Source organism: Dipodomys merriami, unplaced genomic scaffold (genome assembly GCF_024711535.1).
Source record: "Dipodomys merriami isolate MVZ:Mamm:240054 unplaced genomic scaffold, mDipMer1.0.p SCAF_92, whole genome shotgun sequence".
Lineage (NCBI taxonomy): Eukaryota > Metazoa > Chordata > Mammalia > Rodentia > Heteromyidae > Dipodomys > Dipodomys merriami.
In genome coordinates, this window is record NW_027206535.1 from 4474451 (window position 1) to 4498500 (window position 24050).

A 24050-nucleotide genomic window follows, 5' to 3' on the forward strand; every position below is an offset into this window, starting at 1 on the left:
AGTGGCGGACAGGCTAGGACCCGGATGCAGCGGAGGGGCGCCCGAGTTCCCGTTACTAAGGCAACACCCTGCGAGCCCCACGTCCCCTTCCCCCACCCAGGCCCCAGCCGGCCTCACTCTGGCCGTCGCCACCGCCCCTGTTTTGTTTCCATGGCGACGGGCGGTGCGGGGCCGCTCCAAACATAACGCGCTGTGGAAAACATGCGGCCCGGGGGACCCCCCCGTAGCCCCGAATTGGGGTCGAGCACTGAAAGGTCTCGGGGAGGGCCAGGCCACGTACAGTTTGACAACTGTCAACAGATCCGGACCAGGAACATACGACCCCCATCTCCTAGACCCTCCGAGCCTTCAGCGGGTCGGGGCTTCGGTAGACCGAGGCGTTGTGACTCTCCCAGGCGAGACTGGCCGCCTACCCTCCCCCGCTGCGAAGGCCGCCATTGGTTGAGCCTTCGGCCGCTATCCCCCGAAAGCCGCGGCCCCGCCTCGCGCGGTCCCACTCCCTCAGTCGGGAGAAGCCACGCCTCTCCGGTGGAGAAAAGCCGGGCCTTCTCGGCAGAGAGAAGCCACGCCTCTCCGTGTGAGAGAAGACCAGTCTTCCCTACAGAGAGAAGCCACGCCTCTCCGTGTGAGAGAAGCCACGCCTCCCCGGTCGAGAGAAGCCACGCCTCCCCGGTCGAGAGAAGCCATGCCTCCCCCTCCGAGAGAAGCCACGCCTCTCCGTGTGAGAGAAGCCACGCCTCCCCCTCCGAGAGAAGCCACGCCTCCCCGGTCGAGAAAAGCCGCGCCTCCCCAGTCGAGAGAAGTCGCACCGCCCACGCTGAGAGAAGCCACGCCTCCTCAGCCGAGAGAAGCCGCGCCTCCCCATTCGAGAGAGGTCGCACCGCCCACGCCGAGAGAAGCCACGCCTCCTCAGCCGAAAGAAGCCGAGTCTACCCTGCAGAGAGAGGCCACGTCTCTCCATCCGAAAGAAGTCGCGCCTCCCCAACCGAGAGAGGCCACGCCTCCCCGGCCCAGAAAAGTCGCGGCTCCACAGCGGTCCCCCCATGTCCCCCACAACAACAAGCCAGAGGGGCAGTGGAGGGGGGCGTGTCCTTGCGAATGAAGGCTTTGGCGCAGAAGGAAGTGCTTCCGGTACAGAGGGCGTACAAGATGGCGGCGCCCATGGAGCTGTTCTGCTGGTCTGGGGGCTGGGGGCTGCCGTCAGTGGACCTGGACAGCCTGACCGTTCTGGTGAGGGTAACCCAGGCGCTCTTTGCTGTGCCCTAGAGGACTGGGGTGGGGCTCGAGCTAGCCAAGCGTTCGAACTTTGCTGGCGCCACAGCACAGGCTCTTTGGGGAAAACTGAGGCAATCCAAAAGCGTGGCCAGACCGATGTGGGCTGAATACCCTATCGTAGTTTCCTAGATTTCAGGTACCAATGACAGTAGGCTTGATCGGGAATCCAGGAGATAGGCTGAAGTCCTTGCTTTTCCATGGCTGTGTGACCTTGGGGCCATCCCTTCTGTGGGGTTTCAGGGATTTTAGGCTTGGCAGTCCTGGTTTCTCAGCGATCCACACTCTTCTTCCCACTAAACAGCGTTTACTGAGCCTATTTGTTGGAGCAAACGGTCCTCAGCCAGACTGTAGAAAGAGCACTGACATCAGACAGATTTGTTTCACTTTGTTCTTTCACTCTCTCTAGTTGTAAAAGCATGTATTAGGCATCTTACAAAATACCAAATATTGCCATGCTAAAATGAGTAAGACTTTGTCCCTCCACTCAAGTTGTGTCAGTAAAGAGAACATGGTCATTATTTCCAAGAAGAGGGTTAGGAAAAGCTTCCAAAGATAGGTGTTCAACAAGTAGATAAATAGGAGACAAGATGGAGGGGAGGGTTTTTCATAGCTGATATCTAGTAAGGAATATAGCCATAATCTGTTTCTTTTTTTTCTTTTTTTTTTTTTCCTTTGTAGTCAGACCTGGGGACTTGAACTCAGGGCCTGGGCACTGTCCCTGAGCTTTTGTGCTCAAGACTAGCACCTCACCACGTAAAGCCACAGCTCAATTTCCAGCTGTTAGTGCTTAATTGGAAATGAGTCTCATGGACTTTACAGAAAAGGCTGGCTTTGAACCATAATCCTCAGATCTCAGCCTGGTGAATGTGAACCACCTGCACTGTGGCTTCAACATTCCTGTTTTACCCATTTGTAAAATGGAAGTGGTTTTTTTTGTTGTTGTTTTGTTTTTGCAAGTGTTGGGGTTTGAACTCAGGGCCTAGGCACTGTCCCTGAGCTTCTTTTGCTCAGGGCTAGCACTCTGTCACCTGAGCCACAACACCACTTCCAGTCTTTTCTGTTTATGTGGTGCTGCGGAATTGAACCCAGGGCTGCATGCATGCTAGACAAGCACTCTACCACTAAGCCACATTCCCAACCCAATGGAACTGTTTTTGCATGTATGCCAGTACTGAGGTTTGAACTCAGGGCTTTGCAATCTGAGTTAACTTTTTACTTGGGCTAGCTCACTGTACCACTTGAGCCGCACCTTTTTTTTTTTTTTTTGTCAGTAGTGGGGCCTGAACTCTGGGCCTGGGTGCTGTCCCTCAGCTCTTCAGCTTAAGGCTAGCCCTCTACCACTTGAACCACAGTGCCACTTCTGGCTTTTTCTGCTTATGTGGCACTAAGGAATCGAACCCAGGGCCTCATTCATGCAAGGCAAGCACTCTACCACTGGGCCACCTTCCCAGCTCCATTTCTGGCTTTTTATTTGCTAATTGGAAGTAAGAGTTTCTGGGATTTGTCTAGGCTGTTTTCAGACTGTGGTCTTTAGGTCTCAGCCTTCTGAATAGCTAGTGTTATAGCATAAGCCAGCAGCATTGGCTGATTTTTTTTTTCTTATACAAAGCACAGGGCATAAAGCCAGGCACCGGTGGCTCACACCTGTAATCCTAGCTACTCAGGAGACTGAGATCTGAGGATCATGGTTCAAAGCTAGCCCAGGCAGGACAGTCCACCAGACTCTTATCTCCAGTAAACCACTAGAAAACGGGAAGTGGTGTTGTGGCGCAAGTGGTAGAGCACTAGCTTTGAGCTGAAGAGCTGAGGGACAGCCCCCAAGCCCAGAGTAAAAGCCCTATGACCAACAACAACAACAAAAAAAGCACAGGGCATATCACATAAGATATTCAGTAAATATTACTCTTAATCTTTCCTCTATGGAACCATGCCTTAGCCTCTCTACCTTCTGCTTCCTTCTCTGCAGACCTATACCAGATTTACTGGTGCTCCACTCAAGGTACACAAGATTACCAACCCTTGGCGGAGCCCTTCAGGTATCCAGTGTCCACGGGTGGGGTAAGGGAGTGTGCAAGGGGAGGAGCAGGAAATAGGAAGGAATGTGGCACAAATATGTATGAATAGTCAAGCTAGGATCTGGTAGACATACTTCTTTGTCAATGTCAGGAACTCTGCCTGCCCTTCGGACAAGTCAAGGAGAGGTCATCTCAGCACCACAAAAGATCATCACTCACCTTCGAAAAGAGGTACAAGACTTGGGGAAGGTGGGGTTTCAGTGAAAGAAATCCAGTCAATTCAGTGCAACTCATGTTTATTAAGCACCTAACTTATACCAAGCTAGACACAGGTGGCCCAGAGCACCAAGTAGCACAAATTCTGATGGGGAAGACACATAATGTCACTATATTGTAGTAAAGCATTTGGCCAGAAATTAAGCTCAAGGCACTATGGAAATATCCAAAGACATAGTGCCTTCTGCATAGTTGACAGGCAAGGAGTCTTAAACTGGTCACAGGTGGAAGAAGAAAAAAAGAGAAGATAGCAGTTGATTCTAATGAGATGCTCAAAGATGGGATTGGACAGGGACTTTGAAGGGCCTTTTCTCTGTTTTCAGGGACCAGTTTGGGGTGAATATGGGGCTCAGGATGCACAAGGCTTAGAGCCAGGTTAGGGAATTTGAAAGAACATTACAAGAAGAGTACTGAGACCTAGGGTCCTCTCACTCTTCCTACTCCCCTCACTACCTTCCCAAACTATTGGATTTAGCCATCATGCTTTAAAAGTTCTTCTAATCTGTGGTGTGATTCCAAGAGGGAACACATTGTCCAAAATGGGCTCCTCTTCTTCATTTAAAGGCTTGGGAAGCTAGGGAATTAATGTGGGTTATAGAAGCCTTTACAATACACATAAAAGCCAAAGTTCCTGACAGGGCCTGGACCATTACCTTGATTCCTTATGTATAAAGGTTTTTTTTCCTCATTTCCAAAGTGTTTTCCCCTACATTATTTACTAATAGAGCCTATTAAGAGATGAAGATGATATATTAGTGCTGGAGCCTGCCAGCAACAAAAGGGAATCCTGAATTAGGGGGCAAGGACGGGAAAAATAAAGACATAAGACAAAGGATGGGGTTGGGAGGTCTGCAGCTCAAGACTGCAGCACCGTTTATTTTTAACTTTCCCTAAGATATACTATTAGAAGTCAAGAGGTAATGTAAGGTTACAATAGTCCAGAAAAAACAAGGAAAATTTCAGTAAAAACAGAGTGCTGTAAAAACAAGACAAGATCAACTGGTAGGAAGTAAAACGAACTCTGCAGACGTAGCAAAGCAATCCTGGGCACCTGGTGTTTTTAAGTAAGCCAGTTCCTTGTACGTGCTTTCAAGTGAGCAGCAGGGTCAAGATAATCTTTAAGCTTTACTATCGGCTCCCAACATATTAGTTTCTTATGCTACAGGGGGAAAACTGAGGTTCAGTGAGTTTTAAGAATTGTACTTAAGGGCTGGGAAGGTGGCTCAGTGGTAGAGTGCTTGCCTTGCATGCCTGAGACCCTGGGTTCGATTCCTCAGCACCACATAAGCAAAAAAGAAAAAAGCCGGAAGTGGCACTGTGGCTCAACTGGTAGAGTGCTAACCTTGAGCTGAAGAGCTGAGGGACAGTGCCCAGGCCCAGAGTTCAGGCCCACGACTGGACCCAAAAAAAAAAAAAAAAAAAGAATTGTACTTAAGCTAGAGGCATGACTTAAGTGGTAGAGCGCTTGCATATCAAGCATGAAGTTCAACCCCAAGTACCACCAAAGGGGGAGGATGGATATAGGGTGTGTGTGTATATGTGTGTGTGTGTGTGTGTGTGTGTGTGTGTGTGTGTGTGTTCAAGAGATTACACAGCGATAAGGCTGTTCAGGGTGTGGAAGGATATGTGCTGAGGAACAGACTGAAGCTGGGAAAGATAGAGCAGGATGAGACTGATATGGGTGGAACTTAGGTTTAGTGGTGGCACCTAGGCTATGGAATGAAACAGAAGAAATAGCCAAGAGCTGGGCCATGAGGGAACAAGCTGGGGAGATGGAGAGGGTGAGTTCACTGGGTCCAAGGAATATGAGGATGGTGTCCCTTAGTTCCTTAGGCATGGGCTGAGGCTCAACCTGCAGCTGAGCTCCGCCGTTAGCTTTGTGGTGTCTAGATTGGGACGTTACTGTTAGAAAGTTGCTGTCAGCAGGCTTGCTGCCAGCTTTCCGTGGAAACTCTGGGAGCAGCTCCTAGTTTGTGGCCAGGCTTTCCTTCCTCCCCCCGCTCAATGGGCATAGGACCTTGACGGCCAGCAGACTCCAAGGCCCAGGCTGTCAGCCAACAGCAACAGGCTGTGCTGGCTGGGCCAAGGTAAGGGGGCCTCAGCGGGCAAAGCTCTTTGTTCTGCCTCTGCTACACAGAGAGGCTAATGAGGTTACCTTCCCCACCAGGGAAGTGCCCCTTCAGTCCTCCCAACATCACTTTCATGAATATTTCTTTTACAGAAGTATAATGCTGATTATGATCTATCAGCTCGGCAAGGAGCTGACACCTTGGCTTTCATGTCTCTACTAGAGGAAAAACTGCTCCCGGTGTTGGTAAGTATGTATAGACCTCCCAGTGTTCACAGCCTGCAGGGAAGGGTCAGGCTGATATACCCCCACAGAGCACTGTGGGGGTCAGAAGCCTATTCTGTGTCAGGCAGGTACACTAGTTCAGACATCCCCTTCCTTCCTACTTACCCAATCCAGATACATACTTTTTGGATAGACACCAAGAACTATGTAGAAGTGACCCGGAAGTGGTATGCAGAGGCTATGCCCTTTCCCCTCAACTTCTTCCTACCTGGCCGCATGCAGCGGCAATATATGGAGCGGCTGCAGCTGACGAATGGGAAGCCCAGTCCTGAGAATGAGGAAGAAGTGGAGAAGGAGGTAGCTTTGGGACAGGGGCTGCTATATGAGATGAACCCCAAGCTTGATGGCCAGAAATGGGAGTGCCCAGGTGGGGAGGTGACACTCTTCCCACAGCCACATGCCTACCTGTTCCTTTCTTATAGCTGTACCAAGAGGCTCGGGAATGCCTAACCCTTCTCTCTCAGCGCCTGGGCTCTCAGAAGTTCTTCTTTGGAGATGCGTGAGTCTGACTCCCGGGGTGTTAATGGGTGGTTGGAAGACTACGGGTTCACAAGTAGCTGCTGGGGCACAGGCTGGGGCTGAAAGGTAGGCTCAAGCTCTAGACAAGAAGTCCTTAGGACAGACACTGGCTGTAATGACAATGGGGCTGTGTGTGGGGCCAGAGCCTCCTTGGTGGTACAGGAGGATGGGGTGGGAGGATCGCCAGGTACAGGAGGGGCCTGCAGGGTGTGGGGCACTCAATGTGCCCTTTATGCAGCTCTAGGATAGAGCCCCATTCAGGGCCTGGCTGGCGCCACCTAGAGAACCCTTCTCATACCAGACCAGGAACTGTGTGTCCTGTCCCTCCACTGGTGGCCCCATGCTGCCCAGAGCCTCCCCACATCCCTAGACTGGTATTTCTTCCAGCTCCATCTTGACCCCTCTGCCCACCTGTCCTCTATCCTACCTTTTTCTCTCCAGCCCTGCATCCTTGGATGCCTTTGTCTTTAGCCACCTGGCACTGCTACTGCAGGTAAAGATGCCCAGTGGGAAACTGCAGATACACCTTCGGGGGTTGCAAAACCTCTGTGCCTACTGTTCCCACATTCTTAGCCTCTACTTTCCCTGGGATGGAGGTAAGGAGCAGATGGAGGGGGCAGTCTTGGGAAGAATGCCTGGGATCCAGGAACTAGCTCCCTGCCCACTTTCCTTTTCTTGTTCCTCAGCTGCAGTGCCACCTCCACGTCAGACACCAGCAGCCCCAGATACTGAAGAGGAGCCAAACCGGCGCCGGAACCAGATCCTGTCTGTGTTAGCAGGGCTGGTAGCCATGGTGGGCTATGCCTTGCTCAGTGGAATCATCTCTATCCAGAGGGCAGCCCCTCCTCATACCCCAGGCACCCGGGCCCTGGACATGGTTGAGGAGGATGAAGAGGAATGATTTGTCCTCATGCTCTTAGGACTGGTTTTTCAATTGTGCATTCCATAGGTCTCTCTGGCTCCCCATTGTTGAGACAGCCAGAAATGGGTACTCCCCACCCCCAGAATAAAGCCGCTCGCACTGACTGGGATCAAACCTTCTCTCCTTAAATGTGCTGCCATTGTCTCAGCTTGTGCTTTAGCTGGGGCCCTGGGTGCTTGAGCCTACCGGTAGCACTGGCACTAGGCTTCTGAAATTGCTTTAGCTTTGATGCTGACATTGCTCCTGCATGGGCCCAGTCTCCATCTCCAGGAAAGACAAACAATCCCCAGTTTTGGGTTCAGCCTTTCCAGTCTCCTCTGCTCACCTCCCTCCCCCACCATCTTTGTTTGTACAGTGAGCTCACCCTGGGCCTAGGCCCAGTTTCCACGGGCAACTAGTACATTGCACACACTTCTACAAGCATGAGGGGTGGGGACACATTAGGGCTTTCTGATTTTTCTTTAGAGGCCTCCAGCCCCTGGTACCTACTAGAGAGGAGAGTGAATCACCCAAACCACTACCCCTGAGCCTATGTCACTGTAAGCTCACACTGGCCCTACTGTGCCCTATTCAGTCACAGACATGAGCTGACTGTCCTTTTAATGTCCATGCTGAACCCAGGTATCTGCTTGAGTGTCTGCTCCATCACTAGCGACGCCACAGGTAGGTATGAATGGAATACCCAGGTGAGACGGTCTCCAGGAATCCTATAGCAGGATCACTGATGGTAAGAGGTACATCCTTAGAAGAGCTGAGGAGGGAGAGAGTAGCTGAGGGTGAGCCTGCTGAGGCCCAACACTTCATCTCAGCCCAGACCTTCCCCTGCCCTTGTCCTTACCGATTTAGCACCACCACAACTGCAGAACCATCAGGTCGTATCAGTGCCACTGTGTCCAAGTCATTCTTCTCACTGGCCACAAGCCCCACTCTCTGGGAGTCTTCAGGAATGAACTTGCTGCATGTGGGAACAGGCATCATCTGAGACCTCAGTCCAGCACCTTAGGGTACCACCCATGAAACCCTCATCTAAAGCTGGGCACCCAGTGGGCTCATACCTACAATCTTAGCTGCTCAGTAGGCTGAGATCCGGGGGTGGCAATTCAAAACCAGCCCCAGTCCATGAAACTCTCATCTCCAATTAACAAGCAGATCCCCAGAAATGGAGTTGTGACTCAGGTGATAAGAGAGCTAGACTTGAGCAAAAAAGCTAAGGGACAGTACTAGCAATAGCTAGGCCCTAGCTCAAGCCCCAGTACTGGCAAGAAAAAAAATCCTCATCTGAGAGTTTATTCTCCTTAACTTCTTACCACCTCATAAGTCCTGCCAAAGCTCTGCCCTAAGGCTGGCATACTAACTTGTTTATAGTATCAGCTGTTATGGAAGCTGAAGGAGGAGAACAGCAAGTTGCAAGTCCAGCCTGAACAACACAGAACAAGGCTCGTAAAACAAAGCAAGGCTGGGTGTGGTGGTACAAGTCTATAATCCCAGCTCTGCTCTAACTCTTAAGTTCTCAAGATGTGTTGTTGGGCCCTGCTCCTACCCTCCCACATCCCAGTGCCAGCTTCTAATAACCAGAGTTATCTGTTTCTATTACCACCTAATCACTTCCTGCCTACATGGTGCAAGAGAGAAGGGGTGTGCCTCTCCTGAGCTTCCCACCTATGCACCTTCCTGCTCGCTCGTCTAGGGTGATGTAAGCCTGATGCAGCAGATGATAGGCTTGGTGTGGCATGGTGGCACCCTCCTCAACTCACCTGAAGTGGCCAAGGTGGTAGAACATGGGCTGTTTGTAAAACGTATCCTTGGCAATGTCCACAATGACGGGACTGTCGACAAAGTTGCGGACCCAGTTGGGTCCCCCTTCAGGGTTCAGGGCAAGGTTCCAGTCTGTCCAGCCAGACACGTGGTACAGAAGGTTCTGCAGTAGGGACAAGGGCAAAGAAATATTCAACACAAGAGATCCTCAGAGAAGGCACATGCCTCAGCCTTGTGAAGGAGACTGAAGGTGGGGCATCTCGAGGGGGGCCAAGAAATTGGTGGCAGATACAGTTGTCTGGCTTGGCTCCAAACATGTAGTAAGAGGCTATGGGCTACAGTTCTGTGAAGGAAAGGTAAGGCATGATCATGGCATCCCAGAATTGCCCCAAAGGGTAAACTAGCAGTTGAGGAGGAAGAACTCAACCTTTAGAGATTGTAGGAAGGTATCTATTATGGTCTGCTTTATGGGAGGAAGACAGTTGGCTCACCGTGATGATGCTGTGGCTGTACTGCATCCCACGATCCCAGGAACCCAGACGCACACTCTGCTCCCAGAATTTGGAGCCCACACAGGCCTCAGAGGCGAAGAGCATGGTATTGGGGAACAGACGATGTGTTTCCCCCAGGGTGGATCTTGCTGGAGCCAGAAAGTCCAGGTACCAGTGTATAGCAATGCCATGAACGTACTTAGCTGCCTCTGGGTCTTTTAGTACCTGCCCAGGGAAAGGAAAGGACCACTGAGAAACAGGAACCACTGGCCCAGAAACCTGCACAGAGGATTCTGGAAAAGGAGCTAGGATTCTCACAAAGTAGGCACTAAGATGGATACAACTAGAAGGGGTTACAGTGACCACGCAGGGGTCTTCAGAGCTTGGGCACCTAGCCCTAGCCCAGGGTGTCCTAGTAATCAAGAGTTGAACAGGGCTGGGAATGTGGCTTAGAAGTAGAGTGCTTGCCTTGCATGCATGAAGCCCTGGGTTCTATTCCTCAGCACCACATAAACAAAAAGCCAGAAATGGTGCTGTGGCTCAAGTGGTAGAGTGCTAGCCTTGAGCACAGAGAGGCTCAAGGACAGTGCCTAGGCCCTGAGTTCAAGCTCCAGGACTGGCAAAAAAAAAAAAAGTTGAACAGAAGCCAGAAGCCAGGCATTCGTGGTTCATGCCTGTAATTCTTACTACTCAGGAGGTTGAGATCTCAGGATCATGGTTTGAAGCCAGCCTGGGTAGGAAAGTCTGAGACTCTTATCTCCAATTAAGCACCAAAAAAGTCGGAAGTGGAGCTGTGGCTCAAGTAGTAGAGCACTAAGCTTGAGCAAAAGAGCTCAGGGACAGCACCCAGGCCCAGAGTTCAAGCCCTAGTACTGGTAACAAAAAGAAGAGTTGAAGCTGGGTGCCGGTGGCTCATGCATGTAATCCTAGATACTGAGAAGGCTGAGATCTAAGGATCAAGGTTCAAAGCCAGCCTGGGCAGGAAAGTCCATGAGACTCTTCCAATAAACCACTAGAAAACCGGAAGTGGCGCTGTGGCTCAAGTGGTAGAGCGCTTGCCTTGAACTAAAGAGCTGAGGGACAGCTCCAAGGCCCAGAGTTCAAGTCCCATAACTGACAACAAAACAAAACAACAAAAAAAAAAGAGTTGAACAACCGGGTGCTGGTGGCTCATGCCTGTAATCGTAGCTACTCAGGAGGCTGAGATCTGAAGATCATGGTTCAAAGCCAGCCTGGGCAGGAAAAGTCTGTGAGACTCTTATCTCCAACAAACCACTCAGGAAAAAAAAAAAAAGGGGAAGTGGTACTGTAGTTGAAGTGGTAGAGTGCTTGCCTTGAGCTAAAGAGCTGAGGGACAGTGCCCAGGCCCAGATTTCAAGCCTCACGACAGACCAAAAAAAAAAAAAGAAAAGAAAAGAAAAAAAGAAAAGTTGAACAGGAAAGGTACTCTTAAATTTGGAGCCAATCATTTGTATGCTATATTTTTGGGACACTGGGGTCCTCATGGAGGTCATGACCCTTACCACTTCTGCCCATCTGGGGAGCAGCAAGCGTTGGTCATCCAACATGAGCAACAGGACATCGCGGTGAGTACTATTGGCAAGGGCTGGACCCAGGTCACGGGCAATGAAGTCTCTCTGGTGTTCAGCAGTAAAGCCCAGACACTGGAAAGGGTACCCAGTAATCAGTCCTGCAGTAGGTTCATTCTCAGCCGTCACTGCCCAGAATTTTAACTTGTACGCAGCATAGGCATCTAGGAACCTGGCAGAGGAAAGAACATGAGTGATCATGGCTAAAAGAACAGACCAGGACCCCAAGGAATAGGAATCCTGATGGAGCAGGGAAACTGATAGCCCTAAGTCTCAAAGGTTGAGAAGGTAAAAAGATGAACTAGGAAAGGCAGGTCTAAAATGGACCCAAGGGGCTGGGAAGGTGGCTCAGTGGTAGAGCGCTTGCCTTGCAAGCCTGAGGCCCTGGGTTCAATTCCTCAGCACCACATAAGCAAAAAGAAAAAAGCTGGAAGTGGCGCTGTGGTTCAAGTGGTAGAGCGCTAGCCCTGAGCTGAAGAGCTGAGGGACAGTGCCCAGGCCCAGAGTTTAAGCCTCATGACCAGACCCAAAAAAAATAAAATAAAATAAAATGGACCCAAGTCCAGGGGTGGGACCTAGGCGATGGTGTCCAAAGGAAAAGCTGGTCCAGACACCCTTGACATTCTGATTTCTTACCTGACAAAGTAGTTGGCCCAGGTCTGGTGGTAGATATCCCCTGGCTGACCCTTCAGTGTCCCCTTTCCATTCACTGCCCCATTAGTCTTGAGCCAAGTAGGCGATGTCCAGGGACTGGCGAAGAGGGAGATGGGGCGCTGGGTCATTTTCAAGGCTCTGTGAATCAGGGGTATCTAGAGGCACACATAGCAAGGAGAGAGATACCCAACTTGGAACACAGATGGACTAGCCTAACCTGCACATCAGGTCTAGCCATCATCTCCTACCCTCCCAATCCCAGGACAGAACAGGGAAAGTTTATCATCTTTACACATTGCCCTAACTGGACCCCCAGATTACAATGTCATCAGGGCCTGAGGCAGCCAGAATGCCCACCTTGAGCTTGGTGTCTTCTTCTGAAAGGCTAAAGTTGTGCAGCTGGAAGTCATCAGGGTAGTCATCATAGGTGTAAGTGCTGATAGAGAAGTCAGTGCTAGCCATAGGTACCCGGATGATGTTATATTCAATTCCTACAGAAAAGCATGCCCAAGGTATGGGAGTCCAATAGGAGAATATGGAACTTGGGGGTTCTCTCTCTCTCTCTCTCTCATTGACATGGAGTTTCATAAACTTCTTTTTGCCAAGCTGGCCTTGAACCATGGTTCCCCAATCTTTGTCTCCCAAGTAGCTCGAATTACAGGTTTGAGTCACTGCTCCTTGCTGGAACTTCTATCACTTGCCAGTCTGAAATAGAATCTTAGAGCCAGAGGAAACCTGGGGCTCTAGGTGGGGCAATATAGAGGCCAGGACCCAGATGAAGCACAAGCCCTCTGAGCCTAAGACAGGGCAATTTTATTTTACTGGCCTTTAGAGAGGAACCAAATATTCAGGCCTGATTTCATATGCCTAATCCCACCAAAAGGAGGCAGCTGCAAAGGCAGGAAGAGAAGAACAGACGAACCAGGGCTAGGTTAGATTATATCTGTAATCTCAGCTACTCAGAGACAGAGATAGGGAAGATCATGGTTAAAGGCAAAAAATAGCAAGATTCCAATCTTTTTTTTTTTTTTTTTTTTTTTTTTTTTTTGTCGGTCGTGGGGTTGAACTCTGGGCCTGGGCGCTGTCCCTGCGCTCTTCAGCTCACGACTCTACCACTTGAGCCACAGCACCACTTCCAGTTTTCTAGTGGTTTATTGGAGATAAGAGTCTCAGGGACTTTCCTGCTCGGGCTGGCTTGAACAGTGGTCCTCAGATCTCAGCCTCCTGAATAGCTAGGATTATAGGCATGAGCCACCGGCGCCTGGCGAGATTCCAATCTTAACCATCCGGCCAGGAATGGTGATGCATGCCTGTCATCCCAGCTAAGCAGGAGGCATAGGTGGAAAGATTGCAATCTAACACCAGCACTAGGTAAAAAACGCAAGACCTTACCTGAAAAATAAATACAGCAATAAAGGGCTGGCTCAGAATAACTAAAGGAATGTGTGGGTTCAAATAGCAGAGAACCTGCCTAGCAAGTGTGAGGCTCTGGTGATAATGGTGCTATGTCTCTCTCCTCACCTTCTGTAGAGAAGTATGATTTCAGGAGCAAATTCTGGGCAGAGGGTGACAAAGCAAGGATGTTGAGAGCAGTAGCATCTGTCATAGCCCCTCCAAATCCTTTCACTTTCTGGAACTTCTCTTCTGGCTGCAGGGTCAGTAGAAGTCCTAAGGATACCGTGAGAAAAGAAAGCCTGTTAGCACACAGAGGAAAAATTCCATGGTGGCCACTGGCATGACTTGGACTTATGACAGGGACCCAACCTGGCTCTGAGGTAAGGAGCATAATAATTACCTGTGCCCGTGCGATTGGCCTGGATGGTTCCCATACTCATCTCCATCCGACGTCCACCTCGTGTACTCTCATATCGGCTGAAGTTACCAGGGGCAGGGAGGGTTAAGGGGTCAAGAGAGTCACAGTATGTGGCATTGCAGACACAGACCACTGAACTGTAGCCAAAGCTTTTAGGTATGCAGGGACGGGCACCTGCAAGGGAGGAGCATAAGCAGGAGCAAGAGCTGAAGGGGGTGGATGAAGGAAATGGATGTGCTGATTAGAATACACATGGATTTCAAAAAGTTGTTTCTCGGGGGGAGGGGGGAGGCTGGGAAGGGAGGTGAAGGGTAAACAAAGGAGGAGGCTGCAATGCTTGGTAAGAAATGTATGCATTATCCTGCCCATGTAATTGTAGCCCCTCTGTACAGTATGTTCTCAAATAAAATAAAATTAAATTAAAAAAACAAAAAAAAAAGTTGTTTCTCCTACCCCAGGTTGCTCTCAATCACTCATAAATGTTGGCTGAGCCACTACTGAAACTGTACCACTAGTACACTGGAAGACAGAAGGATGCTCAGTGCCACTTTCCTCCTGCTTTGTCTCACCTGATGTCCATGACACTGCCTGAAGTAGAAGCAATCCCATGAGACTGGAAGCCACCATGCCTCCCCAGCTCCAGTGTTTGGGACACTCCTAAGAACAGGATGAGAAATGAGTAGAAGGCAAGCCCCCTCTTTTTACTTCAATACTTTCCTGGTCAGCATTTGGCAGTCTATGAGTGCCCACAATCTAGTTTATATATATATATATATATATATATATATATATATATTTTTTTTCCCCCCAGTCCTAGGGCTTGAACTCAGAGCTTAGGCACTGTCCTGGAGCTTCTTTTGTTCAAGGCTAGTACACTACAACTTGAGCCACAGCACCACTTCCCGCTTTTTCTGTTGATGTGGTATGGAGGAATCCAACCCAGGGCTTCATGCATGTGAGGCAAACACTCTACCACTAAGCCACATACCCATCCCTATAGTGTTCCTTATAAGGGTGCAGCCCTTCCTTTGCTGGTGAGAGTCTCCTGCCCACACCAGGAAGATTCTCCTCATCCTTTTCTGCCCATTTCAAGCTTGATCCTTCCCACCTCTCGTCAGTGCTTTGCTGAAAGAGCCATGATGGCTGTGTCGAAAAGATCATCTACTCAATGAATTCCAAAGCAAAGTAACCAGAAACCTGCCACTTACCTTTCCTGGAGGGCTTGAAAATATCATTGCTTCGGGGTTGCTGAGAAAGAAGACTTCCAGGAGTTTCCGAGGTTCAAACTGATAAAGGACTCACTAAATAAAACCAAGAATGCAGGTATCTGTGTGAATTTTATATAATCTACTACTGCTGGAGGAACTGAGCTTGCCCTGCAGATTTCATTCCGGCACACTGAGGTGGATGACCCACAGTGTGTCATATGATAACTGAGGGAAGAGTCACATGACCCAGGAAGTGAAGCTATTGCAGCCATATTTATAATGGGTTTTACTGGCTTCTCTTTGGTTCTCAATTCTGGAAGGTTTTTGTAGAACACAACATAGAATAAGGATTTGAGTGGAAAACTGGGTAAAAGTACCTAAATCTCAGAGAAAGTAGGCCACAGCAAGCACAGTAGCAAAAAAAATTTAAGTGGTACTAAGGGCTGGGGACTCTTTAGTGGACAGCTTGCCTTGTAGATGTGAAGCCCTGAGCTTCATTCCCAGCACTAACTATAAAAGTGTTACTGCCAGATGCGGCTGAGATCTGAGGACTCCCCAAGGAGGAAAATCAATGAGATGTGTGTGTGTGTGTGTGTGTGTGTGTGTGTGTGTGTGTGTGTGTGTCTGTGTCTGTGTGTGTGTGTTTGTGTGTGTGTGTTTGTGTGTGTGTGTGTCTGTGTGTGTGTGTTTGTGTGTGTGTGTCTGTGTCTGTGTGTCTGTGTCTGTGTGTGTGTGTGTGTGTGTGTGTGTGTGATGGGACTGTATAAAAGTGTTACTACCAGGTGTGGCTGAGATCTGAGGACTCCCCAGGGAGGAAAGTCCATGAGATGTGTGTGTGTGTGTGTGGGACTTGGGTGCTGTCCCTCAGCTCTTCAGCTCAAGGCGAGCACAGCACCACTTCCGGTTTTCTGGTGGTTAATTGGAGATAAGAGTCTCACGGACCTTCCTGCCCAGGCTGGCTTTGAAGTGTGATCCTCAGATCTCAGTCTCCTGAGTAGCTAGGATTACAGGCGTGAGACACCAGTGCCTGACTTCCATGAGATTCTTATCTCCAATTAACCCCTAAAAACCCAGAAATGGAGCTGTGGCTTAAATGGTAAAGTATTACCCTTGAGCAAAAGAGCTCAGAGTGGCAGAGAGGGTGAGAGACAGAGAGACAGAGACAAAGAGAGAGAGAGAGAGAGAGAGAGAGAGAGAGAGAGAGAGAGAGAGAGAGAGAGAGAGAGGAAAAAAAATAAGGACAGTGACACTTAGCCAAGAACCAGTGGCTCACTCCTGTAATTCTAGCTAATCAGGAGGCTGAGATCTGAGGATCACCGTTTGAATTCAGCCTAGGTAGAAAAGTCCCCAGGAGACTCTTAACTCCAATTAACCACTCAAAAACCTCAAGAGGCTGAGATCTGAGGATCTCAGTTCAAAGCTAGCCCAGGTAGAAAACTGTGTGAAACTCTCATCTCCAGTTGAGCAAAAAAAAAAAAAACAAAAAAACACCAGAAATGGAGTTGTGGTTCAAGTGGTAGAGTGTCAGCTTTGAGCCAAAAAACTAAAGTTCAGTACCCAGGCCTTGAGTTCAATCCCCAGCACTAGTGCATGAACACATAAGCATGCACGTATGTACACAAGTGTTTGTCCGCATCTTCATGCACGTGCGCACACGCGTGCGCACGCACACACACGATACAAATGACAATACTAATAAAGAGAGGCTTGCTAAGCAAAATTCTGAGGCCATACAAATATTTAAGACATAAATAGGGCCACAGATATTGCCCTAAAGAGGCCCATGGAGCACAGAGGCAGATATTTACCAGAGAAGACAGAAATAGTAACGTGCTTTTGGAGAGCTCCCTGGAAGAGGAACCTGGACCCTTGGTGGGTGGGAAGTTCTCCAGAAAGTCTTCTCAGAGGAGAAGCCTGGTGGTGGGGCTGTTATTATACAGCCCAGTGTGGAAAGGGCAGGACTTGGCATAGAGATAGCATGACTGAGGGAAGGAGTGGTCAGCACGCACCTTTCTGGATTCCCTGTTTCACCATCAGTTGCTAATTGCAGTAACTTCTCTTCCTTCCTCTCAGGACTGAGAGGTTGGCATAATAGTTCGGCACCTAGGCAATGGGCTAGGCATGGAGTGGGGGTGGGGCACATGCATGTAATCCCAGCTACTTGAAGACAGAGACAGAAAGATTGCCTGTGTAGGGCAGCCAAGGGCAAAGTAAGTAGGAGAAACTATTTGAAAACCCTAAAGTAAAAACAAAAGGACTGGAAGCATGGCTCGCATAGTAGAGTGCTTGTCTAGCAAATACAAGGCTCTGAATTCACTCTCTAGAACAAAGAAAAAAAGAAAAAGAGAAAAAGAAAGGAAGGAAAGAAAGGAGGGAAGGGAGGAAAAGAAGAAAGGGAGGGAAGGAAGGAAGGAGGAACTGAAGAGTGCTAAACAAAGAGACATCCTCTATGGACAGAAGAAAGGAGTTGATCCTGATGTTGCTACATAAACCACATCAGATAAGATTTAGTGTGACACATGCAATATAACCTGACTAATTCCAGGTCTTTGAGCCTGTTTTCTGGTTTGTAAAAAGGAGGCGATACTACAGTCTCACAGAGTTATTACTGGAGTTGGTGAGATAAGCAGGGCCTGGGACTTAATAGGCACTGAAAATCACTTGCTTGTTTGTTATGTTCTGAATTATCTCAGTGTAGTCTTTCCAAGACATGCACCTAGCAAAATCCATCATTTCTTCTCCTAGTTCATAAAATATAAGTATAGTCTCTGGGAGATGGATGAGCAGGGATTGAACTTGGTGTCACCATTTACTGGCTATTTGAGCATCAGTAAATTACTTAATCTCTTTAATCCTGTTTCTAATCTATAAAAGATGAGTGATGAGTACTACTTCATAGAATGATTGTGAGGTTTAAGTGTGATGGTGTATGACTAGTACACTGCTTGGCACCAAATATTGCAACAAGGTAAGCTTGTATTTATGGAGGAAAAAGGAGTTTCCTTTAAGGAAATGTCTTACTCATTTCTTGTAGCCTGTTATCCACAGACATCCAGGAACAGGGATAGGTTCCTCAGCTGTGAAGTTTAACTGAACTACTTGCATGGCTATGTCTGTGTTGACCTCTTTCTGAATTCCTGTTTTTCCAGGAAGTATTACTTAATATTTGTTCCCTATAGAGCAGGTACCTTACTTCCTCCAGTTTACTCTTCTACAGAATTGTTATATTACATATTGTATATTATTATTATTATTAAAACATGTACACATAGTCTCTGGGAGAAGGATGAGCAGGATTGTTTTCAGGTTTTGTACATGCTCAGAAAGTGCTCTACTAGCCAGGTGCCAGTGGTTCACAGCTATAATCCTAGCTATACAGAAGGCTGAGATCTGAAGACTGCAGTTTGAAGTCAGCCAGGGCAGGAAAGTCCCCATGAGACTCTTTTTTTTTTTCTGTTGGTCATGGGGCTTGAACTCTGGGCCTTGGAGCTGTCCTTGAGCTTTTCAGCCCAAGGTGAGTGCTTTACCGCTCAAGCCACAGTGCCACTTCTGGCTTTTTCTGTTTATGTGGTGCTGAGAAATCAAACCCAGGGCCTCATGTACGTGAGACAAACACTCTAGCACTGAGCCCCACGACTGGCAAAAAAAAAAAAAAAAGAAGAAGAAAGAAAAATTAATGTCTGACCCCAGCATATATACTCTATATATTGGAAAAATAAGAACAAAAAGGGTTGAGACTGTGGTTTAAGTGGTTGAGCATCTGCCTAGCAAGCACAAACCCCTAAGTTCAAACCCCAGTACTTCCAAAAAAACCCAACCCATGTACATATATATGTATATATTAATGTATGCATATATGTATATATTTACATATGTACATATATTGATATGTACATAAGGGTAAATATGTACATGTATGTAGGTGTATTACTATACATGCACCTATGTAAATATGTATGAATGTTTATATACACATACACACATATATATATTACTAATTCAATGTTATATACTAAAATAACACTGATTCTTTTTTTTTTTTGCTTGAAATTTGGGCCTCTTTCTCAGCCTTTTTCACTCATGACTGGCACTCTACTACTTGAACCGTACCTCTATTTCTGACTTTTTGCTATTTAAATGAAAATCAGAGTCTCTCAGATCTATCTTCCCAGGCTGGCTTTGAATCTCCATTTGCAGATCTCAACAACTAGAATTACAGGTGTGAGCCACTGGCATCCAGCATTTTCTTTTCTTTTCTTTTCTTTTTTTTTTTTTTTGGTCAATTGAGGGCTCTTCAGCTCAAGGTGAGTGCCACTTCTGGTTTTCTGGTGGTTTATTGGAGATAAAGAGTCTCAGGGACTTTCCTGCCTGGGCTGGCTTTGAACTTTGATCCTGAGTAGCTAGGATTACAGATGTGAGCCATCAGTGCCTGGCTTTGGTGAGATTCTTATTTCCAATAAACTAAAAAAAAAAAAGGCCAGAAATTGGGCTGTGCCTCAAATGGTAGAGTGCTAGCCTCAAGTAAAACTAGCTCAGGAACAGAGCCCAGACCCTGAGTCCTGAATTCAAGCCCTAGGAGCAGCACACATGAGAAAGTGAATGAGAGAGAGACAGAGACAGAGACAGAGACAGAGACAGAGACAGAGAGACGGGGGGGGGGCAGAGAAGGAGAGAGAAGTGTACCTTCAACACCAAGGAAGGACAATGAGAAATAAATTTATTGGAAAGCAGAAAGCTCAGGGCCCAGACCTCAGACCTCAGACCTCAGACCTCAAGTTCATGCCTTAGTATGGGCATACACACAAAAATAGTTTGGCTGACCCAGTTCAGAAGTTCTGTTCCTTCCTCAGCCCAGTCCTAGAGTGATAGATTTGGCCCAGATGGCAAATTCTTTTTTTTTTTTTTTTTTTTGCCAGTCCTGGGGCTTGAACTCAGGGTCTAGTCACTGTCCCTTCTTTTGTTCAAGGCTAGCACTATACCACATGAGCCACAGTGCCACTTCTGGCTTTTTCTGTTTATGTCGTACTGAGGAATAAAACCCAGGGCTTCACGCATGCGAGGCAAGCTAAGCCACATTCCCAGCACCCCGGGCCCCACCCTCACCCCCTGCCCCAGATGACAAATTCTAGCCCTGGAGATGGGCAGTGACATCCTAGGCACCTCTTGAAGCATAAGACTAATTCTGCATGGAAGACATACCTTCTCCATCACAGTTTTAACCTTCATGATTATGTCAGAGAGAGATGCTTTCTCATCCACGCACCTAGAGAGTAAGAGTTCAGGAATGAATGAATGAACTTAAGCAGTCATCCCAGAATCTGTTTTTTCAATTCTGATTCCTGATGATCTAAGCACATACTATTCTTCCTGATTACCAACACCAGAAATTACCTCACTGTCAGATGACACTTTTCCCCTCACCTACAATGGTGTAGTTTAGTCTTTTTTTTTTTTAATCTGTTGTGGGGCTTGAACTCTCAGCTCAAGGCTAGTGCTCTATCACTTGATCCACAGGGCCACTTCCAGTTTTCTGAGTGGCTTATTGGACATAAGAGTCTCACAGACTTTCCTGCCCAGGCTGGCTTTGAACCTTGATCCTCAGATCTCAGCCTCCTGAGCAGCTAGGATTACAGGCATGAGCCACTGGCACTGGCTTAGTTTAGTCTTGAATTCATCTTACTAACCAACTCTTAACAATAACCATAGAATTCATTGTATAGCCCACTGCAAATGGAAATTATTTGTATTTTATAAGCTGTTTGTCTTCTAATTGTTCGTGTGTGTTCAAGTTTATTCCTCCTATCAACTTTGTTGCTTTTATCACAGTTAATATCAATTGCAAAAATGATTTAATGTGGGCTGGGAAGAATGCTTGCCTTGCATGAATGAGGTCCTCGGTTTGATTCCTCATCACTACATAAGCAGAAAAAAGCAGGAAGTGGGTGCTATGGCTCAAGTGGTAGAGCACTAGCCTTGAGTTGAAGAGCTGAAGGACAGTGCCCATGCTCAGAGTTCAAGCCCCATGACCGACAAAAAAAAAAAAAAAGGATTTGATGTCAGTTTTAGAGACCAGTTCATAAAAGATAGTGGCCTAATTTCTTTGTACATTGATCTGCCCATGGTAGCCTGGTAGGGAAAAAGTCAATTTGTTCGAGTTCCCTGTATCCTCAGCACAGCATAGCACAGCACCTGGCACTTGTTCTGTCCTCATGATTAGAAATGACTGAAGAGGGGCTGGGAAGGTGGCTCAGTAGTAGAGCGCTTGCCTTGCATGCATGAGGCCCTGGGTTCAATTCCTGAGCACCACATAAGCAAAAAGAAAAAAGCCGGAAGTGGTGCTGTGGCTCTAATGGTAGAGCGCTAGCCTTGAGCTGAAGAACTGAGGGACAGCGCCCAGGCCCAGAGTTCAGGCCCCACAACCGAACCCCCCCCAAAAAAAGAAATGACTGAAGAATGTATGAATTATATAGCCTTCTTCCAATTCCATCTCTCAGAAAGCAAGCAGATAGAACAAGTATTTACTGGGGCTTCAACTCAGGTCTCCTACTCTGGGTAGTTTTATTCTACTCAAGGTTGAGGCTATACCATTACAACCACACATCCACTACTGGCTTTTAGCTGGTTAATTGGAGATAATTGTCTCTTGGCTTTATCTGCTAGGCTGGTTTTGAACCTTGATTTTCAGAGTGTAACCTCCCAAGGAACTAGAATGACAGGCATAAGCCACTGGCATCCTCATTTTTTTTTAAACAGAGCATAAAATCACTGACTATTATCAAAAGGGTGGTAATTTAGGATTCTGTTTGGTGAGTTCATGGAAATCCACAGTGTTCTAAGTTACTTAAAATAGATTCTTTTTATTAAAGTAAGCATAATGGGGAAAAAATATTTGAGGGAAGAAAAATGAGGTCACAGTGCAAGTCCTGGAGGAGAAAATTTGACATCCCCCCCTTTTCCCTCCCCCCATCCTCTCGCCCTCCTCTACCACTTGAGCCACAGCTACATTTCTGGCTTTTTGGTGACTTGATTGGAGTCTCAACTAGCATTGGTGTCTCATGCCTGTCATCTTAGCTACTCCTGAGGCTCAGCCAGCCCGAACAGGCAAGTCCGTGTTATTCTTATTTCCAATTATCTCCAATTAACCACAAGAAAACCGGAAGTGGCACTGTGCCTCAAAGTGGTAGAGAGCCAGCCTTGAGCAAAAAAAGCTCAGGGACAATGACCAGGCCTGGAGTTCAAGCCCCGAGACCGAAAGAAAAAAAAAAAAAACTCACTGACCCAGCTTCCCGGGGTGGCTTCGAACCACGATCTCTTGAGCAGCTAGGAATAACCCTAGGCGTGAGCCATCTACGCTCTTCACTACCGCAGCAATTAGTAACTGGGAGTACGACAAGGTTAGGTGCAGTCCCACCGAGGGGAAGAGTTAAAACGCAGATTTCAACATCAATTCGCTTACTGAAGGTGAAGACAAACAGCAGCCCCAACTGGAGGCGAAGGGAAATGCACTGAAGCCCCCAAAGGCGAAAGGGCGAAGGTCGAGAATTACACCCGCCCGCGTCAGCGCGCGCACAGGAGCACAGAGCTGCGCCCAGACTCGCAAAGACCAGCTTAGCCGCCAGGGGTCCTGCGGGCGGGGGAGGAAGGGCGCGAGGCCGCCGAGTCAGGGCAGGGCTTCCTCGGAAAGGAAGATTGACATTCGTCTGGGGGTGGGTCCTTCCATTCTTATTGGGTCTTTCTGAATAGGCGAACTCTGGCTGACCATCCCTAGCGCTTGAAGGGCGCACGCGTTTTCGTAGTTACTTGGAGAGCACTTGCGGGGGGGGGGGGGGGGGGGGGGGAGAGACCCGCATGCGCTACGGTGTCCTCCGACACTGGTAATGGGTGGGAGAGATCGAGTTTCCACAGTTGAGTTCAGCCCGAGAGAGTTGAGTAAGAGGCCTGAGTTTAGTCCTCAGGGAGCCGCAAGCTAGGAACATCCAGTGCCCAAAAACTGCCCCAGAGGGAATCCCAGGATCCACCACCTACCTCATTTTTTTTTCCTGGCCTCTCCCCAACAGGCCCTGAGGCTATATTTCTATGATTGTGAATTATTCAAGAAGCCTAGCAGCCTGACGCCATCTCTGGGCAGTGCCCCTTCCTCCTCCCTTTCCTGAAGGACATTATATGTCGCTCCCTCAATGATAGGGCCCTGAAGCCGTTTAAAGGCCACCATTAAAATAAATAAATAAATAACACCATTAAAATAAATAAATAAATAAAAAGTTTGAGGGCTGGGAAGGTGGCTCAGTGGTAGAACGCTTGCCTTGTATACATGAGGCCCTGGGTTCGATTCCTCAGCACCACATAAGCAGAAAAAGCCAGAAGTGGCGCTGTGGCTCAAGTGGTAGGGCGCTAGCCTTGAGCTGAAGAGCTGGAGAGCGCCCAGACCCGGAGTTCAAGCCCCACGACTGACTCAAAAAAAAAAAAAAAGTTTGAAGCCATATTATGTGTTAGGTCTAGCACAAAGAGCAAGTCACTGGTTTGGGGAGCTTATATCCTGTGGAAGGACATAAATATAAATAACAGCAACAACACACAGTGAGATCAAAGGAAGATACTCAGGAGAGTTGCTGTTTTTGTTTTCTTTTTGTTGTTTATGTCTCTGGAAGTGTCAGGGGAGGCACAGAAATGGGGAGACAAGGGTGAAAAAATTCAGTAATGATACTCACTGGACACTGTGTTGAAAATGAGCTACACAACTTGTGTGGGGGAGATGGGAGGGAAAAACTGGGAGGCAGCTAGGGAAGGAGCTTTGGACATTGTCCAAAAAGAAATGTACTCTATGGGGCTGGGAAGGTGGCTCAGTGGTAGAGTGCTTGCCTTGCATGCATGAGGCCCTCGGTTCGATTCCTCAGCACCACATAAACAAAAAAGCCGGAAGTGGTGCTATGGCTCAAGTGGTAGAGCGCTAGCCTTGAGCTGAAGAGCTGAGGGACAGCGCCCAGGCCCACAACCGACCAAAAAAAAAAAAAAAAAAATGTACTCTGACTGGGAATGTGGCTTAGTTGTATAGCTTGCATATCATGCATGGAGGTGTATGTGGGTTTGATACCTCAATACAACATAAACCGAAAAACAGAACAAGCTTAAAGTGGTTCTGTGGCTCAAGTGCTAGCCTTCAGCAAAAGCAACTCAGGGACA

The 24050-nt window shown here is 48.0% G+C and overlaps 2 protein-coding genes and 1 long non-coding RNA gene across 5 annotated transcripts; 2 read left to right on the plus strand and 1 right to left on the minus strand.

The window, feature by feature from the left end:
• Nucleotides 1–94: 94 nt before the first annotated feature.
• On the plus strand, nt 95–7474 carry LOC138821561 (metaxin-1). Of its 2 annotated transcripts, XM_070013925.1 has the most exons (8): nt 98–1230; nt 3242–3311; nt 3442–3521; nt 5788–5880; nt 6034–6216; nt 6342–6418; nt 6880–7034; nt 7125–7474. In XM_070013925.1, the coding sequence occupies exons 1-8, from the start codon at nt 202–204 to the stop codon at nt 7337–7339; spliced, it is 1902 nt and encodes a 633-aa protein (XP_069870026.1). In that variant the 5' UTR covers nt 98–201; the 3' UTR covers nt 7340–7474. The 2 variants fall into 2 exon arrangements, with proteins under 2 accessions (XP_069870025.1, XP_069870026.1); XM_070013924.1 differs by having other exon boundaries at nt 95–1230; nt 5788–6216.
• On the minus strand, nt 4402–22394 carry LOC138821562 (lysosomal acid glucosylceramidase). 2 transcript variants are annotated; one of them, XM_070013927.1, is made up of 13 exons: nt 22149–22394; nt 20070–20133; nt 14871–14963; nt 14232–14319; nt 13645–13836; nt 13371–13517; nt 12207–12340; nt 11832–12004; nt 11130–11367; nt 9607–9831; nt 9115–9278; nt 8199–8315; nt 4402–8111 (listed from the first exon to the last, which is right to left on the minus strand). In XM_070013927.1, the coding sequence occupies exons 3-13, from the start codon at nt 14895–14897 to the stop codon at nt 8009–8011; spliced, it is 1608 nt and encodes a 535-aa protein (XP_069870028.1). In that variant the 5' UTR covers nt 14898–14963; nt 20070–20133; nt 22149–22394; the 3' UTR covers nt 4402–8008. The 2 variants fall into 2 exon arrangements, with proteins under 2 accessions (XP_069870028.1, XP_069870027.1); XM_070013926.1 differs by lacking the exons at nt 20070–20133; nt 22149–22394 and having other exon boundaries at nt 14871–15063.
• Nucleotides 7922–14980, plus strand: LOC138821563 (uncharacterized). Its single transcript, XR_011370167.1, has 4 exons — nt 7922–8023; nt 13504–13624; nt 14121–14348; nt 14781–14980. It is a non-coding gene; the product is annotated as an uncharacterized lncRNA (long non-coding RNA).
• Nucleotides 22395–24050: the final 1656 nt, after the last annotated feature.

What these genes read in the sequence shown, in the direction of transcription:
- LOC138821561 (XM_070013924.1), top strand. Translation starts at nt 202, where the DNA reads ATGCGGCCCGGGGGACCCCCCCGTAGCCCCGAATTGGGGTCGAGCACT. An exon ending in AAGTTCTTCTTTGGAGATGC is followed by an intron (nt 6,419 to 6,879) that starts GTGAGTCTGACT and finishes TTTTCTCTCCAG; the next exon opens with CCCTGCATCCTTGGATGCCT. An exon ending in CTACTTTCCCTGGGATGGAG is followed by an intron (nt 7,035 to 7,124) that starts GTAAGGAGCAGA and finishes CTTGTTCCTCAG; the next exon opens with CTGCAGTGCCACCTCCACGT.
- LOC138821562 (XM_070013927.1), bottom strand. Translation starts at nt 14,897, where the DNA reads ATGATATTTTCAAGCCCTCCAGGAAAG. An exon ending in TCCCCAGATGGGCAGAAGTG is followed by an intron (nt 9,832 to 11,129) that starts GTAAGGGTCATG and finishes TTCCCTGGGCAG; the next exon opens with GTACTAAAAGACCCAGAGGC. An exon ending in TACCACCTTGGCCACTTCAG is followed by an intron (nt 8,316 to 9,114) that starts GTGAGTTGAGGA and finishes TCCCACATGCAG; the next exon opens with CAAGTTCATTCCTGAAGACT.